The sequence below is a fragment of the Mobula hypostoma genome, chromosome 17 (genome assembly GCF_963921235.1).
Source record: "Mobula hypostoma chromosome 17, sMobHyp1.1, whole genome shotgun sequence".
NCBI lineage: Eukaryota > Metazoa > Chordata > Chondrichthyes > Myliobatiformes > Myliobatidae > Mobula > Mobula hypostoma.
The window spans coordinates 69555307-69576033 of NC_086113.1; the positions used below are offsets into that span (position 1 = coordinate 69555307).

The 20727-nt window shown below is 39.7% G+C and overlaps 1 protein-coding gene across 1 annotated transcript in view; it reads left to right on the top strand.

Annotated features, from left to right (window-relative positions):
- The window catches only part of kif15 (kinesin family member 15), a 182808-nt gene that overhangs the window by 44251 nt on the left and 117830 nt on the right, over positions 1-20727 (top strand). The window contains exons 6-11 of the mRNA XM_063070099.1: positions 5179-5276; positions 5653-5832; positions 6340-6549; positions 10065-10190; positions 17672-17794; positions 19136-19259. Of these exons, the coding sequence (XP_062926169.1) occupies positions 5179-5276; positions 5653-5832; positions 6340-6549; positions 10065-10190; positions 17672-17794; positions 19136-19259 (861 nt within the window). The remainder of the gene's footprint in view (positions 1-5178; positions 5277-5652; positions 5833-6339; positions 6550-10064; positions 10191-17671; positions 17795-19135; positions 19260-20727) is intronic.

A 20727-nucleotide genomic window follows, 5' to 3' on the forward strand; every position in this document is an offset into this window, starting at 1 on the left:
CGAAGGATTCAGAAAGGGTCAGCTTACATCATATGAAAATATTGAATAAATGGTTTCCCAGTTTCTTCAAATTTAACCAAAGGATCCATAGTACCGTTCCTAATTTTTTCCAAGTTTAAGCATGCTATCATTTGGGGAAACCATTGAAATGTAGTAGGGGGGATTTGAATCTTTCTATTTAAGTAAAATGGATCTTCTGGCTATTAATGTAACAAATGCAATTAGACGACAAGCAGATGAGGATAAATGACTGGAGTCTATCACTGGTAGTCCAAAAATTGTAGTAACAGGATGAGGTTGTAAATCAATATGCAGAACTACTGAAATAATATCAAAAATTACTTTCCAATATTTTTCTAGAAGAGGACAAGACCAGAACATATGTGTCAAGGAAGCTACCTCAGAATTACATCTATCACAAACAGGATTTACATGGCAGTAAAAGCGAGCTAACTTATCCTTGGACATGTGAGCCCTATGAACCATCTTAAATTGTATCAGGGTGTGTCTGGCACACATTGAAGAAGTATTAACTAGTTGAAGAATTTTCTCCCATTTCTCTGTAGGTAAAGATATCAGAAGTTCTCTTTCCCACTCATTCTTAATTTTATCAGAAGTACCTAAGCATATTTTCATAATTAAATCATAAATGCTATTAAACTCTTCTGATAGGGATTTAAACTTAACATTTTTTGCTTTAACTTCAGTTTGATTTGATATCAGAAAAGTAGGTAAAATAACATTCAGAAAGTTTCTAATCTGTAAATATCTGAAAAAGTATGATCTAGGCAAATTATATTTATTAGACAACTGTTCAAAAGACATAAAACCATCATCCATGAATAAATCACGAAAACATGTTATTCCCTTTGTTTTCCTTAAAAGAAAAGCTTGATCAATTCTAGATGGTTGAAAGAAAAAAAATTATATATAATAGAATTTGACAGGATAAATTTATTCAATCCAAAAAATTTACAAAATTGAAACCGTATTCGTATTGTATGTTTAATTATTGGATTTATCATTTGTTATAAGTGCAAAGGGAAGTGCAGCCCCTAAAATAGAAGCCAATGAAAACCCCTGTACAGACTCACACTCGAGGTTCATCCATCGTGGACATTGAGTTTCATCCAACTCTTGTGTCCAAAACATTAAATATTGAATATTAATTGCCCAATAATAAAATGTAAGATTCGGCAAAGCCAAACTGCCTGCCTTTTTTGATTTCTGTAAATATTTTTTACTTAACCTAGGATTTCTGTTCTGCCATATATATGAAGAAATTTTAGAGTCAATAATATCAAAAAAAGATTTAGGGACGAAAATTGAAACCACCTGAAATAGATACAGAAATTTAGGTAAAATAATCAACTTAATAGCATTAATTTGACCAATCAAAGATAAGGACAATGGGGACCATTTAGTAAATATTTGTTTAACATGATCAATTAAAGGTAAAAAATCCTTATGCTTCTTAGTAATTTCAGCACCCAAATAAAATAATCAGTAACCAATCTAAATGGTGATTTTCTATAAATTGGAACTTGCATATCTAATGGGAAAAAAGCACAATCTTATTAAGATACAATTTATAACAGAAAAACTACTAAACTGAGCAAGTAGTGTTATTACTGCAGGAATGGAGTTCTCTGGGTTACAGACATATAGTAGCAGGTCATCTGCATATAGTGATACTTTATGCGTCCCATTCCCATGAATAATGCCAAATATATTGGGTGAATCACGAAGAGCGATTGCCAAGGGCTCCAGGGCAATATCAAATAGTAAAGGGCTTAAAGGACAGCCCCGTCGAGTACCTCGAAAAAGCCTAAAAAGGGGGATCTCTGATTTTTGGTAAATACAGAAGCCAAAGGTGTGTGATATATCAATTGGGTCCAAGATATAAATTTTGAGCTAAAATTAAATTTCTCAAGTATATTAAATAAATATTCCCATTCAAGTCTGTCAAACGCCTTGTCCGCATCAAGCGAAATAACACATTCTGGAGTATTAGATGAAGTAGTGTATACAATGTTCATTAACCTCCTAACATTAAAATGTGAATAAAGATTTTTAATAAATTCTGTCTGATCTTTGGAGACAATTTGTGGCAATACCTTCTCCAAACTAATTGCTAATATTTTGGAAAAGATTTTAGAATCCACATTCAACAAAGATATAGGTCTGTATGATGCACAGACATGTGGGATCTTTATCTTTTTTAGGAATTAAAGAAATAAATGCTTCATAAAAGGATTGTGATAATTTACCAACAAATAAAGCATCTTTAAAAATTCTACATAACCAGGGATAAAGTAAATCTGAAAAAGATTTTAAAAATTCAGCTGTATACCCATCCAGACCAGGTGCTTTACCAGAGTTAAAACTACTTTTTGGTTATAAAGTAAACCAGTAATTAATAGAAATCTACCATAGGGGTCTGAGATTGTATCATAGTGAACAAATGAGATCGAGGAGTCTATAAGAGTAGAAACACCTTTCACCTTAGTCAATGAGTTAGAATGAAATTGTTGCTCTTTCCAAAACCTAAAAGAAAGCTGTTTATTCTCCTTCTGCACATGAGTCTCCTGTGCAAAGATAATCTAAGCATTCAATCTATGAAAAACTTTTAAAATCTTCTTCCGTTTAATTGGATGATTCAAACCGTTCGTATTCCATGAAACAAAGTTAATAATATTATCCATTTTCCTTAAATAAACTATATAGTATGTAAAGGGTTAAACATATTGCATAGGAAATTCATGAATCAGGAAGAGGGAAAAAAGTTTAAAGAGGAACCGGAAGTTACGACAATACAGACATTTTTGTAATTTCAAATCAGCCCAAATTAAAAATATTAAACTAAAAATAGTCCCACCCCCCCCACCCACAAAGAACCGAAACCTAGCCAATGGACAGCCAGAAAACTATCTAAGAACCTCCCTACCCCCATCTCTCTTGAGGGCAAGACTCCAAATTTAAAAAAATTAAAAAAACACCCATAGTCAAAGCATTATGAAAGGAATGCCAAACACATGTTAAGAAAAAAAGCAACCATTTACAGACCATTTTAAAAGACAAGGTCTTAAAAAATGAAGCAGAATACAATCTTAATAATATTTCAAGAAAAAACAAATAATCACCAAGTCAGAATTTTAGTAATTTTCAAAATCAAACAGTTAAAAAGAAAGAAGTAAAATGATAAAGGAAAAAGAAAGGAACTTTAACATAGAAACATAATAAACATCCGTACGCCAAAACAAGTACGAGTAGAATCAACCCAACGGCAAAGTTTGGCAAACTTCAAATGTCCAAATCTATAAGCTGGTTATTAACTAATAAACCAGATGTATACAAACATAGAGAAACAGTAAATTTATTAGACATCCAAGCTCAAACATTGATCCTCAAGAAATTGTTGTGCGTCATCCATGGATTTAAACCATTTAAACGATTTATCAGGCAGAACAACCCTTAGGCGAGCAGGGTATAGCAAAGCTGGTCGGAAATTCCTTTGATATAATTCCGACATCATCAATTTAAAATGCGATCTTTCTTCCATTACCTCAGGAAAATAATCCTCAACCAGAAGAAACTTAAGATTTTGATGCTCAATAATTCCTTTCCGACGAGCAATTCGAATTAAATGCTCCTAGTATTCACATAGTGAAAACAAAGAATCACAGGGCACGGTTTTAACTCTTTTGACGGTTTGGGTCTCAACGCCCGATGCGCACCGTCGAGTATAGGAGGAGAAGAAAAAACCTCAGAGCCAAAGACCTCTATTAAGAATTGAGGAGAAAATTTAGTAATATCCCCGCTCTCAAAGTCTTCACTGAGTCCTATTATTCGCAAATTCTGTCTCAAACTACGACTCACCAAATCAATAACCTTGACTTTATACTGCTCCAATGTATGAATGATCGGAGTTAATTTCTTTTCCAAAAAATTCAATCTGCAATCTCTCTGTTTCCCAGCTTCAGTAAGTTCTGAAATTTGCCGCTGCTGTTTTTCGTTCTCCTTTTGAACTGCTGCCAATCTACTTTCGTTCTCCTTTAACAATACTTCCAAAGTAGCAAATCTTTTATCGAGTTTTTCATCCAAGAGCATCGAGATAGCCTCCAAAGTCATTTGAGACTGTTTAGGCTGTTCAGAGACACCTTCTTTCTTTCCATTTCCATTACCGGTTTCCTTGCCTTCGGCTAATGCCTTTCTTCCTCTGGTATTAATTTCCATTGATTAAAATTCAAAATTCAAGCATATAAAAGTGTTATAAACACTTTGATATAGATAGTATAAGGGTAGTAAAGAAATTGAAAAATGAACGGAGCAAAGCCATAATGCGACCTACTCCATCTAGCGCCCCCAAGAGAGTCCGACTTGTTTACTTTCTGTATGACTGTTGTAATCCCTATATCATTGGGAAATCACAAACGAGAAAATCTGCAGTTGCTGTAAATCCGAGCAACACGCACAAAATGCTGGAGGAACTCATCTATGGAAAAAAGTACAGTTGACGTTTCGGGTCGATACAGGTTTCAAATTAACTCTGGGGTATGTTGCGTATAAGTTGACCCATTAAGAAATTGAAAGGGACAATTTGATTTGGAAGGTATAAGTACGATGTTTCATTAATATCTTTTGCATATTATCAGTACTTGAGGTATAAATATGTAACAGTATTGATGTGAGCAGTGGATTTAATAAACCTGTTTATTAATACAGCTTTTCTGTACTTCCAATCAGAGCTCACTACAGTTATTAATCATACTTCTGTACTGCTAGTTTTTAGTCATACATAGATGTAGAGAAAGCATTAATGTCAGTGACACGAAGCAGATATAGGATCATAATCTCAATTATTTCTGTGGGAGTTCACTAGCTGGTTCCTGCAATTCTATGAAAAGGTTGATCAGATTTTCTTTTGCAATGTTATTTGGTCCTCCTTGGCCAGCTTGGGTTTGATGAAGGCTAGAATTTGTAATAGTGAACTGAAAGTGAAGCTTTGCTTTGCATCCTTGATCTGTAAAAATAAATTTTTGTTATTCTGAAGCCCTGTGCTGTGTTGCCAAATTATCTCCTGCATTTAATCTTTGGAAACTTGTTTGCTCTGTCTGTATTCTCAAATTTTCAATCATCAACTTTTATGATATTCATTATGAAAATGTGTGTTAACAGGTCCCTCTAAATCTGACAACTTCACTCACAATCTGAGGGGAATAATTCCTCGCAGCCTTGAATACCTATTTTACTTGATCAATCGTGAAAAGGAAAAGGTATTTTTTTATTTTTGTGCTTTTTAAATTCATTTCCTTGTAAAAATAATTGTATTATGTCAGATTTAATCAGTTCACACAGTGAATTTGCATGACTTGTATGAATGCTTGGTTAATTTATCTTATGATCTGGGGAAGAATGTTGTCAGCACTAAGAAAATTCAGTTTGAACAAAAAGAATAAGTGAACAGTACTCCTGTTCATCTTTCTGAAGGTTCACCTGTGCTGAGTGAATTACAATTTTTCCTAGAACTTGAGTGATATACCATCACACTCAAATGTGTGCATAGCTTTCTATGCCAAAGATGAGTGAGCTTCCGTGGAGTCAGGCTGCCAAACTTTGATTCTTGACATTTAAAGTATATCTGTTTAACAGGGTGGAGGAACAAGAAGCTTTCTGTGCAAGTGCTCCTTCATTGAGATATACAACGAGCAAATATTTGACCTTTTAGACGCTGCTTCATCTGGTCTGTTTCTTCGAGAAAGCATAAAAACTGGTGTTTTTTTGGAAGGAGTAATTGAACAGGTTGTTACATCAGCAGCTGAAGCCTATCAGGTAATTTAGTGTCATTTACCCTGCAATGTTGTAAGCAAGTAACTACTTGTTTCAGTAGTTTTCATATAGCATATCCTGCTGCTGTGTTTCATAATATAGGCCAGGTCATGTGCTAAAGAGGGGTTTATATTGTGAACATTTGCTGTTCAAAAGGGAATTATTGTGAAACATCCTTTCAATTTTAATATACCAACCTCTATAATGAAATGTGCAACAAAATTTATGTTCTCATCCACATATTAAATCATTTTGTTTTGATATCAGTCCATTGTTATTTGAGCATTTCTCAACCGTTCTTGAAATGCTTGGGTCCTTTAGGCTTAAATTTGACTATTCCATACAAATTGGATGAACTAAAATGGCATTAAAGTTAATTCACCTACTTGCAACCCACAGATTATTAACAAGGACACAGTAAGTCAAAGCAAGTGCCCAAATAAGAAGAAAATTATGGGGATGGTGGATAGTGGTGTGGGAAAGAAATAAAACATTTAAAATTCTCAACAGGTGTTGTCTATGGGATGGCGAAATCGAAGTGTAGCATCTACTTCAATGAATCGAGAGTCATCACGATCCCATGCTGTCTTTACACTTGCCATAGAGTCAAAGGAAAAGATTAACTCTCTGGTTAGCATTCGCACGTCACGGCTAAACCTCGTTGATTTAGCAGGTTCAGAACGACAGAAAGACACACAAGCTGAAGGGCTGCGATTAAAGGTAATGACAGTTTGGTGTCTGCTATTAAGAAATCAATAAATATCTGTATAATTGTAGCTTTTAAGAATTAAATAAAATCTGCAGCCACCATAGCTAATTGTGCTTTAGAAGTTCTTTTTTTCACTTTTGGTAAAGAATTTTTCCAATTATTGAGATTTTGTTGATGTGATCCTATCTGATGTGACCCAATGGTACCTACTGCCCTGGTCCATGTCCCTCCTTCCCTGCATATTCATTAGCCTCTTAAATGCTTCTATTGTATCTGTCAGCACTTGCCTCTGTTCCTTAAATGCATGTCCTCTATTATTACACGTTTTGACTTTCTGATCTCAGCTTTCTACAGTATGCCTCATAATTTTATGAACTTCTACTTCTCCTTGTATCACATGCCTCCTTAATCCAGGCAACAATCTGGTAAGCCTTTTCTATTAAACCCTCTCCAAAGTTTCCACATCCTTAATAATGATGACCAGAGTTGAATGCAATACTCCATATGTGACCTAACCAGAGTTGTATAAAGCTGCAATATCTCTTATGGACTCTTCACAATGCCTTGATCAATAAAGGCAAGCATATCATACCTTTTTCAACCGACCATGTATTTTCCTTTAACATTTGATCTCCCAAAGTGCAACGGCTCATATTTGACTGGATTAAACTTCATCTACCATTTTCCACTGATCTGTATCTCACTGTATCCTTTGCCAAACTTCCACACCATCCACAATGTTGCCAGTAAGTTTGCTGACCCACCCATCCACATTTTCATCAAAGCCATTACGTGCATATGTATATCACAGAGAATAGATGTCCCACTATGAATCTCCCAGATCCCCATAGATTACCAGGAGCCACGGATCTCCAGTCAGAATAACTTCCCAATGCAATTTGCCTATCGCCACAATAGGTCAATGGCAGACGCAGTCTCAATGGCTCGCCACACGGCTTTAGACCACCTGGACAACACAAACACCTACGTCAGGATGCTGTTCATTGACTATAGCTCAGCATTTAATACCATCAATCCCACAATCCTGATTGAGAAGTTGCAGAACCTGGGCTTCTGTATCTCCCTCTGCAATTGGATCCTCGACTTCCTAACCGGAAGACCACAGTCTGTGTGGATTGGTGATAACAGATTCTCCTTGCTGACAATCAACAGTGGCGCACCTCAGGGGTGTGTGCTTAGCCCACTGCTCTACTCTCTCTATACCCATGACTGTGTGGCTAGGCATAACTCAAATGCCATCTATAAATTTGCTGATGATACAACCATTGTTGGTAGAATCTCAGGTGGTGATGAGAGGACGTACAGGAGTGAGATATGCCAACTAGTGGAGTGGTGTCGCAGCAACAACCTGGCACTCAACGTCAGTAAGACGAAAGCTGATTGTGGACTTCAGGAAGGGTAAAACGAAGGAACACATACCAATCCTCATAGAGGGATCAGAAGTGGAGAGAGTGAGCAGTTTCAAGTTCCTGGGTGTCAAGATCTCTGAGGATCTGACCTGGTCCCAACATATTGATGTAGTTATAAAGAAGGCAAGACATTGGCTAGACCTTATTAGGAGTTTGAAGAGATTTGGCATGTCAACAAATACACTGAAAAACTTCTATAGTTATACCGTGGAGAGCATTCTGACAGGCTGCATCAGTCAGCTCCATCTTGGGCACAAGCCTACAAAGTACCCAGGACATCTTTAGGGAGTGGTGTCTCAGAAAGACAGCGTTTATTATTAAGGACCTCCAGCACCCAGGGAATGCCTTTTTCTCACTGTTACCATCATGTAGAAGGTACAGAAGGCTGAAGGCACATACTCAGTGATTCAGGAACAGCTTCATCCCCTCTGCCATCCGATTCCTAAATGGACATTGAATCTTTGGACACTACCTCATTTTTTTAAATATATCCAGTATTTCTGTTTTTGAACATTTCTTAAAAATCTATTCAACATACATTATTGATTTACTTGTTTACTTATTACTATTATGTTTTATTTATTATTTTTTCTCTCTGCTAGATTATGTATTGCATTGAACTGCTGCTGCTAAGTTAACAAATTTCATGTCACATGCTGGTGATAATAAACCTGATTCTGATATATTCAATAACAGTTCATTTCTTGTTTCTCCAAATTCCTACATGAATCAAGCAGTCTGAAATTGTATTTGTGTTCAGCTTCAAGCAGTTCCATATAAAAAAAAATTCTGAGGAAGCAAAACTTTCGCAAAAAATCTGTTGTCCAGTGCTACCTGCCTGTCCTTTGTGTATCTTGAACGTTAAGCTCCCAGCTATGATCTTTTAGCCTGCCAATCTGTAATTGCGCTGCAAGATCACCTACCTTATTCTGTATGCTGTATGCATTGAAATACAAAACCTTCAGTCACCTCAGGAAGGGTAGAGGTGCACATGCTCTCTACATCTATAGTGCTGAGTTTGAGAGTTTTAGATTCCTAGAAGTGAACAACATCTCCTGTTCTGGTTTAATCGTGTAGATCCCATGGCTGAAAAAGTTCACCAGTGCTGTACTTCCTCAGGGGACTAAGGAAATTTGGCATGTCTCCGTTGATCCTTACCGATTCTTGAGCACCATCGAAAGCATCTGGATGTAAGCTTGGTATGGCAACTGCTCTGTCGATGATCAGAAGAAACCTCAGAGTTGTGGACACAGCTCAACACTTGATGGAGACCAGCTGACCGTCTGTGGACTCTGTCTACTCTTCTAGCTCCCTCAGTATTGCAGTCAGCATAATCAAAGACCCCTTCCACTCTTGGACATTCTTTCTTTTCCCCTCTCCCGTACAGCAGAAAGCACACAGCCAGGCTTGAATACAACTTCCTCCCCATTAAAAGAACTATTAAATGGTTATCTAGCACAATAAATGGACTCTTGACCTCACAATTTACTTTATGATCTTGCACTTTATTTTCAACCAGCACTGCACCTCTGTAACAGTTATACTTCATTATTTATTCTGTAAGTTTTATTGTGTTCTGCTGTTGTAACAAATTGATTTGAATGAACAGTATACAGGTCAAGCTTTTCACTGTACCTGTACAGCATTTCTGTTGCCAATAAGGAGTTCATCTCTGATTGGTGAATCTTTGGAATTCTCTACTTCAGAAATAAAGGCAGTCTCAAAGCTGAAATCTTTGGCAGGAAGATGGAGCTGCGACCAAGATCTGATCATATTATTTAAAGCAACACTCACAACACACTGGAGGAACTCAGCAGGTCGGGCAGCATCTGTGGAAACGATCAGGTCCTGACAAAGGGTTCCGGCCCGAAACGTCGACTGATCATTTCCACAGATGCTGCCTGACCTGCTGAGTTCCTCCAGTGTGTTGTGAGTGTTGCTTTGACCCTAGCATCTGCAGATTATTTTGTGATCATATAATTTATTTGGTTAAACTCGAGGGAGTTATGGAGGCTACCTATCTGATTTTGTTATGTCTTTATTTGAACTATTAGGAGCTTGTCTTGTAATAATTTTTTCCTCCATATTTTTCTTAGGAGGCGAGCAGTATAAACCGATCACTGAGTTGTCTGGGAAATGTTATCATGGGACTTGTTGATGTGACGAATGGAAAAAGTCGGCATATTTCCTACAGAGATTCTAAGCTGACTTTCTTGTTAAAGGTAATTAAATATTTCAAAGTTCACAGTAAATTAATTATCAAAGTACATATGTCACCTTGTACACTGTGCAATTTACTTTCTTGTGGGCATACTCAACAAATCCAATAACCATAAGACCGCACCAACTAGGTGCACAACCAAGTGCAAAAGGCAACAAACTGTCTAAATATAAAAGGAAGAAGTAATAATAAAGACTTAACCAATAAATATCAAGAGCATGAGATAAGGAGTCCTTGAAAATGAATCTATAGGTGATACGACAAGAGAAGTTGTGAAGTTATCCCCTTAGTTGAAGAACCTGATAATTGAGAGGTAGTTCCTGAACCTGGTGGGGTGATTCCTTAGGCTCCTGTACCTTTTCCCTAATGGCAGCAGCGTGATGAGAACATGATCTGGGTGGTGGGGGTCCGTGATGGATGCTGTTTTCTGCGACAGCACACCATGTAGATGTGCTGAATGGTGGGGAGGGCTTCCCATGATGGACTGTGCTGTATCCACGACTTTTTGTGGGATTTTCCGTGCAAGGGCATTGGTGTTTCCATACCAGGCTGTGATGTAGTGGGTCAATTTGGTTTCTACCACACATCTGTAGAAGTTTGTTAAAGTTTTAGAGGTCACCATGCCAAATCTTCACAAACTCCTAAGCAGTAGAGACGCTGTTGTACTTTTTTCATAATTTCACTTGCATGCGCTTGCTGGGTCCTGGACGGGTCCTTTGAAATGATAACACCAGGAATTTAAAGTTATTGACCCTCTACACCTCTCTCCACCTATGAGGACAGATTCACAGACTTCTGTTTTCCTCCTCCTGAAGACAATAATCAGTTCTTAGTCTTGAGACACTGAGTAAGAGGTTGTTGTGGCGTCACTCAGCCATATTTTCATTCTCCCTCCTATATGCTTAATCGGTCACCATCTTTGATTCTGCTTATGATAGTGTCATCAGCAAACTTAAATATGGCTTTGGAGTTGTGTTTAGCTACACAGTTGTAGGTATAAAGTGAGTGAAGTGGAGACTAAGCACACAGCCTTGCAGTGCACCTGTGCTGATGGAAATTGTGGAGGAGATATTGTCGCCAATCTGAACTGCCTGGGGTCAGCAAGTAAGGAAATCGGAGATCCAATTGCACAAGGATATAATGAGGCCAAGGTCTTGAAGCTTATTAGTTTTGAGCGGATGATAGTATTTAATATAGAGCTGTAGCTGATAAGAACATCCTGATGTATACACCTTTTGCTCTCCAGATGTTCCAAGGCTGAGTGAAGGGCCAATAAGATGGCATCTGTTGTGGAACTCTTGCTCTGGTAGACAAATTAAAGTAGCTCCAAGTCCCTTTTCAGGCAGGACTTGTTATGTTTCATCACCGACGTTTCATCACTGTGGATGTAGTGCTACTGGGTGATGGTCACTGAGGCAGGTCACCACCTTCCTAGGTACCGGTGTAATTGAAGTAGGTGTGCACCTCAGGCTACCTCAGTCAGTGATTTATAGATCTCAGTGAACATTACAGCCAGTTGATTAGTACAGGTCTTTGGTATGTGGCCAGGTACCACATCTAGGCCAGTTACTTTTCATGGGTTCACCCTCCTGAGGATGCTCGCACTTTGTAAGAGATGATAGTATTCAAGCATCCTTCATTGATTCAGGTTTAGTCCAGAATTGCCACTTCACATGTGAGATTGCTTTCCGGAAATCACACTTGGACCTCTTGTAACTTTCTTGGTCACCAGACTTGAATGCCACTGATATGGCCCTAAGCAGATTGTGGTTCTCCGGGTTCCTCCAGGGCTTATGATTAGTGAAGACAGCATGATTTTGTGGAGACACACTCATCGTGACCACCTCATTGTTGTCCTATTCTCTGGAGCCTTTAGCTTCTGTCTGTGTGCAGGTAGGTGAAGGACAGCCAAGTAGTCAATCTTCCCAAAATGTGGTCTGGGCATGGAAGTGTAGGCGTTCCTTATCTTAGTATAACTGTGGTCTAGTGTGTTAGGACCTCTGGTGCTACAGGTTATATGCTGATGCTAACTGTACAGGGACTCTTCAAGCCTGGTTGAAATCCCCTGACTATGATATAAAATGTGTAGGAATGACTGTTTCTTGTTTGATGATTGTATCATGTAGTGTCTCACGTGCTTATTGTAGTTGGCTGCTGGTATGTATGGTATGTAAACTCTGGTCAGGATCACAGATGAGCACTCCCTTAGTAAGTAGAACAGACGGCATTTGATCATTGGGTTTTCAAAGTTGGGCACACAAGTTTGACAAAACCAGCACATCGAAGTTCCACAGAGTTCAACATGAAACACACACTTCTGCGTTCTACCTTTTCCAAATCAGCAGTTCGGTTCATCAGAACCTCAAAGGCCCCCCCTACTCCCACTCTCATACACACAGCAGCAAAGTGTATACCCTTCCCCACCCATTCCTCTGTTTAGTAACGTGTAATCTAGATTTGCAGGGGTGTGGGACTTGGAGCAGGAGCTAGTCATGAGATAAAGCGGTAGCCAGCAAGAGCAAGTTTAGTAATTGGGATAGCCATTGGGCACAGTAAAGGCAGGGAAAGAAATATTCAATTAAACTGCTTTTATTTCAGTGCGTGAGGTTTAACAGGTAAACCAGATGAATTCAGAATGTAGATGGGCTCTGAGGACTGGGATGTTATAACATAAAAGAAGCATGGCAGAACTAGCAGCTCAGTATTCCAGGATGCAAGTGCACCAGGTGTGACAGACATGCGTGAGGGTTTTTCCTTCTTGATAAGTGGGTACATAACATCAGTTCTTACAGATGATATTCTTGGGGGATCGTCTAGTGAGCCCATATGGGTAGGACAAGAAAGGCTGTATTATAACACTGCCTCCCCCCACTTCCGCCCCATAGCCAGTGGGAACTTGAGAAGCAGGCTTGTAGAGAAATTGCCCACAGTTGTAAGAATAAGTGAGTTGCATTAGTGAGAGATTTTAATTTCCCCAGTGTTGACTGGCTTATCCAGAGTGTTAACTTTCCTAAGTATATATATATATGGAGAACAAATCCACAGGGATCTAAACTAGTGCAGGGCTAATTTTGGGGGAGTTAGAGAGGAAATTCAGAGGCCTTTGACAAGATAACTTGTTTCATTATTAGCTGCCGGTGTAGTTCCTGAAGATTGGAAGTTTTGGTCAATGTTCTTGTATTTAAGAAGAGTGGGCAGCATAAGCCAGGGAGTTGCATGACATCAGTGGTGAGGAGGAGACTGGAGGGAATTAAGAGTCAGATTAGAACAGTCTGCTTGGGTATGTTTAGCAAATCTTCTAGACTGTTACGAGATAGCTAAATAGATGAAGGTTAGGCAGTGAATGTTGTCCAATTGGACTTCAGCAAGGCCTCTGTCAAGATACCAAAAGGCAGGCTGGTCTGGAAGGATAGGTCCTATGGAATCCAGTTAAGTGGATTCATAATTGGCTCAGAGATGGGAAGCAGGGAACGGTAGTTGGAGACCAGTGACTAGTGGTACACTGCAGGGATTGGTTTTAGGACCCTTGCTATTCATTATTTATGTAAATGATTTGGATGTGAATGCACAAGGTTTGATTAGCAAATTTTAGGCTGTGATGTTGACAGTGAAGTTTCATAAGACTGCAGGGAGATCTTGATGAGTTAGAGAAATTGGCTGAGGATTTGCAACTAGATTTCAACGCTTTTAAAAGTGATGCATTTTGGAAAATCAAACTAGCATAAGACTTGTACTATGAATGATAAGGCACTAGGGTGTGTATTAGAACTGGAGTGGGGGGACCTAGGAATACAAGTGCATAGTTCTTTGAAATTAGCATCTCAGACATGTGTAAAAGGCATTTGGCCTGCTGGTCTTCATTGATCAGGGTATTGAGTATTGGAGTTGGGACATTGCGTTGCAGTTGTATTAGTCATCCATGAAGCCACACTTGAAGTATAGCATATGGTTTTTGATTACCATGTTATTGGAAAGATGTGATTAAACTGGAAAGGCTGATGCAAAGATTTGAGGATCTTGCCAGGACAAGAGGGCCTGAATTAAAGGGAGAGGTTGGCCAAGCAAGGTGTTTATTACTTGGAGAATGAGGGGCAGCCTTAGAGGTTGATAAATTTGAGAGACATAAGCAAAGTAGCTGGTATCAGTCTTTCTCTCACACTAGGGGAGTATATATTTAGGGTGAGAGGGATAAGATTTAATAGGGACTTCAGGGACAACTTATTCATGCAGGGGATGGTGGGTACATGGAATCATTTGCCAAGAGTAAATGGTTGAGGCAGGTTATAATAGTATCATTTAAGAAACGTACATGCAGGGGCAGGGCTGAGAGAATGTAGGTGAAATGCAGAGGGTGGGTGTTATGATCGACTTGGACTTGTTGGGCTTGAGGGCCTGTATCTATGCTGTTTTACTCTGGCTGTTATAGTGTTCACTACCTTGCCTCAACTCGAATTATTCCTCATTAATGAAGATGAATTAAAAGCATTGACTGTATCCTCTGGCTCCCTGCACTATCTCCAATTTTGTACATAAAGGGTCCTGTTCTATCCCAACATGCCCTCTTGTAAAAATGTTTATGTAATACTTTGGAATTTTCTTCAGTCTATTCTGGCAATGATATGTGCTGTGTCTTGGGCTACCAATCCTCCCATATGTTAGCTCTGCTTACTGGACTGACTTGGTCTCGTGTTGTATTTCACTGTACCCCCTTCACACCCCCACCTGTACATCTATTACGTCCCATCCACTTGTCAAATTAGTTTAACCCTCACTAGAGGCACAACCAAACATTTCCACAAAGATGTTGACCTTCTGGTCCAGGTGCAACCTTGCTCACCCTCCTCAGAAATGTTTCCAGCGATCCAGCAGTTTAAAACCCTCCAACTTGTTATCACTTTAGCCACACAGTCATCTGATCTACCCACATACAGGTTTCCCCCGCCATCCGAAGGTAGAGCGTTCCTATGAAACAGTTCGTAAACCGGAATATCGTAAAGCGAAGAAGCAATTACCATTTATTTATATGGGAAAATTTTGTGAGCGTTCGCAGACCCAAAAATAACCTACCAAATCATGCCAAATAACACATAAAACCTAAAATAACAGTAACATATAGTAAAAGCAGGAATAATATGATAAATACACAGCCTATATAAAGTAGAAATACTTTTCCACAATCATTACTGCACTGTCCTCCGTAGCGAAAATCTTACGCAAGCGCTGTAGGTAAAAACACGACGCAAGCGCTCTCCAGTAACCTTTAAGCTATGAAACTGCCAAATCATACCAAATAACACGTAAAAATACACAGCCTATATAGAGTAGAAATAACGTATGTACAGTGTAGTATCACTTACTGGAATTGGGAAGACAACGCAGAGCACACTGATGATGGTGTGTTAGACTTGTCGGAGTTTGGGTGGTGCAGTGGCCCCCACCCTCCAGGCCACCAACCGATACATTGCCGCGAAGCATGCAGGGGTCCAGTGGTAGCCGGAAGGCACACAGCACATTTTTAAGAAAAAAACCGAAATAAACATGCTAATTAATTAGGTGTTGCCCAACATGTAATTGTCGGCCCAGATCAGTGCCGATTGCCGATTGCATCGCCTCTGATCTAGGCCGACATTTACATGTGGGGCGGCACCTGATTAATTAGCATGTTTATTTCGGCTTTTTTCTTAAAGATGTGCTGTGTGCCTCCCAGCTACTGCTGCATTCTCCGCGAATTGGTATCTGTCCGTGGCCCGGGGGTTGGGGTGGTGGGACACTAGGGTGTCATCTCGTCATCTGTTTCCATTAGGGCAGGCGGCTCATCTTCTCCTATGACTGCCCGCCTCGATGTCAAAGGTCGAGATTCGTCGTCTGCTGCGGCTGATGTGGAAGGCTTGCTTGACTGCTGAGCCTCGCGCATTTTTCTATCATGCAGTTCTTTGTAAGGACTCAAACCATCCTGCAAATATCCCCTAAACCGACGTACCCTTTCAAAATTAAAGTTGTACTTTATCATTACTCATTCGGTTTCGATTGTTATCCTTTCCTCTTCCAATTTCATCAGCTCTTCATCTATCAGATCTTGGTCATGGGATGCCAAAACCTCTTCAACATCATCTTCGTCAGCTTCCACAAGCCAAACTCATGTTGTCCTTACTTCGTTCACCATGATCAAAGTGCTTAATTATGTCTAGTTTTACGCTAGATGTAACACCCTTACGAGCTCTTTCAGGCTTTTCCGATACCTCAGAACTCATCTTGCAAACAGCTGCTCACAGGCACGTGTTAAAGCAATGCAGTTCCGAATCTGGGGGAGAGTGGCTGCTCGGGGCGCGCGCTGCCTTTTATCGTGCGCTGATTTTTTTCATAACAGTGAAAACATCTTCTGTTAGCGAAAACAGAGTACTAATGTAGGTCTTTCGTAACAGTGAGGTTTCGTAAAGCGAACGTTCGAAAAGCGGGGGACACCTGTATATCCATTTATTTGCCAGCACGTGGCACCAGAAATGTAATCTGCAATTAGCAGCTTCAGAGATCATGCTCTTTGATTTTGCTATTTGGCTTTCTAATGCAGGATTCACAAATGTGGCCACAGTGTACCTGTTCGTTCCCCTTACCATCTGAGTCTCCTACCACTGTTGCCCTTGTACTCTTGCTCCTTCCCCTTGTGCAGTTGAGACACACAAAGTACTGTGATCTTAGTTCATGCTGGCTTCCTTAAATGCCTAAACACCCACAATTTTCCAGCACAAACATTTCTGGAGTGAGATGCTCTCTGAGGTTTCCTGCTGTCCTCCCACTGTCTGGTGGTCACCCATTCCTTTTGGGAATGCCTTGCCTTAGGCTTAAGGTGATACCTTCATCGGTGCTGTAGCCTTGAAGAGGTACCATGGTACCTAGTACCTACAATAGGTACTCATGAGGATGATTCCGGGAATGAACGAGTTAACATATGAGGAGTGTTTGGCAGCTTTGGGCCTTTACTTGCTGGAATTTAGAAGAATGCAGGGGGATCTCTTTGAAACCTACTGAATGTTGAAAGGACTAGATAATGTGGATATGGAGAGGATGTTTCCTCTGGTAGAGGTATTCAGAACTAGAGGGCACAGCCTCAAAACCGAGGGGTGACCTTTTAGAACAGAAGTAAGGAGGAATTTTTTCAGCCAAAGAATGGTGAATCTGTGGAAGCCTCTGCCACAGACTGCAGTGGTGGCCAAATCCGTGGGTATATTTAAAGTGGAAGTTGATAGATTCCTGATGGGTTAGGACATCAAGGAATATGGTGAGAGGGCAGGTGTATGGGGTGGAACGGGATCCAAAATTGCAATGATGAAATGGCAGAGCAGACTTGATGGCTGAATGGCCTAATTCTCCTATGTCTTATGGTCTTATAATAATTTTGATGAATAAATAACAAATCATGGAAAAATTGGTTACTAGTTTACAGTTGTTAAAACACTCAAATTAATAAATTAATTTCTGTTACAGGACTCTCTTGGAGGAAATGCAAAGACCTACATTATTGCAAATGTTCACCCAGGGTCAAAATGTTTTGGTGAAACGCTGTCAACTCTTCAGTTTGCTCGTAGGGCTAAGTTGATCAGAAATAAAGTAAGTTTCAGTCTGATTAATTTAACATGCATCTCTTAATATTGATTAGCCAGCTTACTATATTGAACAAGCAATTACTTGCAGTTATGAAGAAACGTACTGCAATTGATGTGTAACAAAAAAGGTTCCCCCTGTTTTAAGCCACTTTTATCTTGGGGTAGCAGTAAAAGTGGTGTAATTGGCATCTAAACCAGCCGCAGAGAAAAGCTGTGTTTGATTATTTAATCTTTACAGAGAAATTTTACAGGTGTGTTGCTGGGACTTGAGGACCTGAGTTATAGGAAAATGTTGAATAGGTTTGGACTTTATTCTGTGGAGTGTAGGAGAATGAGAGGAAATTTGATGGAGGTACACGAAATTGATGTGTATTGTTAGGGTAAATGCAAGCAGGCTTTTTCCACTGATGTTGTGTGAGACTAGAACTAGAGGCCACAATTTGAGGATAAAAGGTGAAATATTTAAGGGGACCTGAGAAGTGAGCGTGATTGTGGAACAAACTGCCAGCGAAAGTGGTGGTTGTAAGTTTGATTGCAACATTTAAGAGAAGTTTGAATATGTACATTGATGGGAGACGTGTAGAGGAGTATTATCTTGGTACAGTTTGATGAGATTAGGTAGAATAATAGTTCACCATGGATTTGATCGGCTAAAGAGCCTTTTTGTGTTGTAGTGCTCTTTGATGCTAACCTTCATACTGCATGCGATATTTGGTGCTGTACAGTCAAAAGCGTATGATATGAAATGACTAGATCACAAATTAGATCATGGGAAATCTCATCCTTCCCTTTTGAGAATGATGTGTTAAAAGAAGTAATTTTTTTTCCCAAAATTAAAAGTTTGGGTGCCACAGTAGCGTAGTGATTAGTGTGACATTATTACAGTTCGGGGCATGGGAGTTTGGAGTTGAATTCTCACATCAATGGCAGGGAGTCTGTACGTCCTCCCTCTGAAATGTGTGAGTTTCCTCTCACAGTCCAAACACATACCAGCTAGTAGGTTAACTGACCATTGTAAAACGTCCCATGATTTGGCCAGGATTAATTCAGGGGTTGCTGGGCAGCGTGGCTTGAAGGATTGGAAGGGCCTATTCTAGGCTGTATCCCAACAAATAAATAGTTCATGACAAGGTTTATGCTGTTGTGAATAAACTGACATCTTAATCTTTGATTTAAATTAATCTGGAAATTGATGCATGAATACTATTTTCTAAATAAGTTGACACACTAAGTTGTCCTTAGAATATCAAAAACAGTTCAAAGTTGTTTTTGTTGTAATTATTGATGTGTTGCTATCAGCCTAAAATATTGTTGCAGAAAGCTGTTAATTTTTTATCATTTCCAGGCTATAGTAAATGAAGATACTCAAGGCAATGTTCACCAACTGCAGGCTGAAATCAAGAAGTTGAAAGAACAACTCTTTGAGCTGTCAAAGGGACAAATAATCCGGGAAGCAGAGGCGAGGGGAGGTGAGGAAGCATCCCTTCAGAATTCTGACTTTTTAAAGTAATTGGAATTTGGTCTCAGAAGTACATCATCAAATCTGGTAGTGTGGCTAATGTGGAGGAATGCAGTATTGAAATACAACCATCACCAACTTGGAAAATGGAACCCTTGATCCTCCCTGTCCATACTGATCAAGTACAAGTCTATATTAATCCCATCTACCTGCACTTGATTCAAGGCCCTTGACACTAATTAAATGTGACATTCTCTGCTTCCTCCGCCTTGGGTAGTTAGTGCATTCCAAATTTCACCTCAAGGTGAAGAAAATTCTTCCTTGACTCCAATTAAACTTATTGTATCAATTCTTATAAATAGCAATGAATTTTGAGGTGTATGTGATGTGCATTTTGATGGGGCTAGAGGCAGACATGCTTATTGGAAAATAACGGTGGCTAAGTGTCAGTAAAAAAAAATAGCATATGTTAACAACCACATGAAACATAAAAAATCTACAGCACAATACAGGCCCTTTGGCCCACAAAGCTGTGCTGAATATGTCCTTACCTTAGAAATTACCTAGGGTTACCCATAGCCCTCTATTTTTCTAAGCTCCATGTACCTGTCCAGGAGTCTCTTAAAAGACACCATCGTATCCGCCTCCACCACTGTCGCTGGCAGCCCATTCCACACACTCACCACTCTCTACGTAAATAACTTACCCCTGACATCCCCTCTGTACCTGCTTCCAAGCACCTTAAAACTGTGCCCTCTTGTGCTAGCCATTTCAGCCCTGGGAAAAAGCCTCTGACTATCCACATGATCAATGCCTCTCATTATCTTGAACACCTCTATCAGGTCACCTCTCATCCTCTGTCGCTCCAAGGAGAAAAGGCCGATTCTCATAAGGCATGTTCCCCAATACTCTCCACCCTTTCTATGGTTTCCACATTCTTCCTGTAGTGGGGTGACCAGAACTGAGCACAGTACTCCAAGTGGGGTCTGACCAGGGTCCTATATAGCTATAACATTACCTCTCCGCTCTTAAACTCAATCCCACGATTGATGAAGGCCAATACACCATATGCCTTCTTAACCACAGAGCCAACCTGCACAGCAGATTTGGGTGCCCTATGGACCCCAAGATCCCTCTGATCCTCCACACTGCCAAGAGTCTTACCATTAATACTATATTCTGCCATCATTTTTGACCTACCAAAATGAACCACCTCACACTTATCTGGGTTGAACTCTATCTGCCACTTCTCAGTACAGTTTTGCATCCTATCGAAGTCCCACTGACAGCCCTCCACACTATTCATAACACCTCCAACCTTTGTGTCATCAGAAAATTTCTAAACCCATCCCTCCACTTCTTCATCCAGGTCATTTATAAAAATCACGAAGGGTAGGGGTCCCAGAACAGATCCCTGAGGCACACCACTGGTGACCGGCCTCCATGCAGAATATGACCCATCTACAACCAGTCTTTGC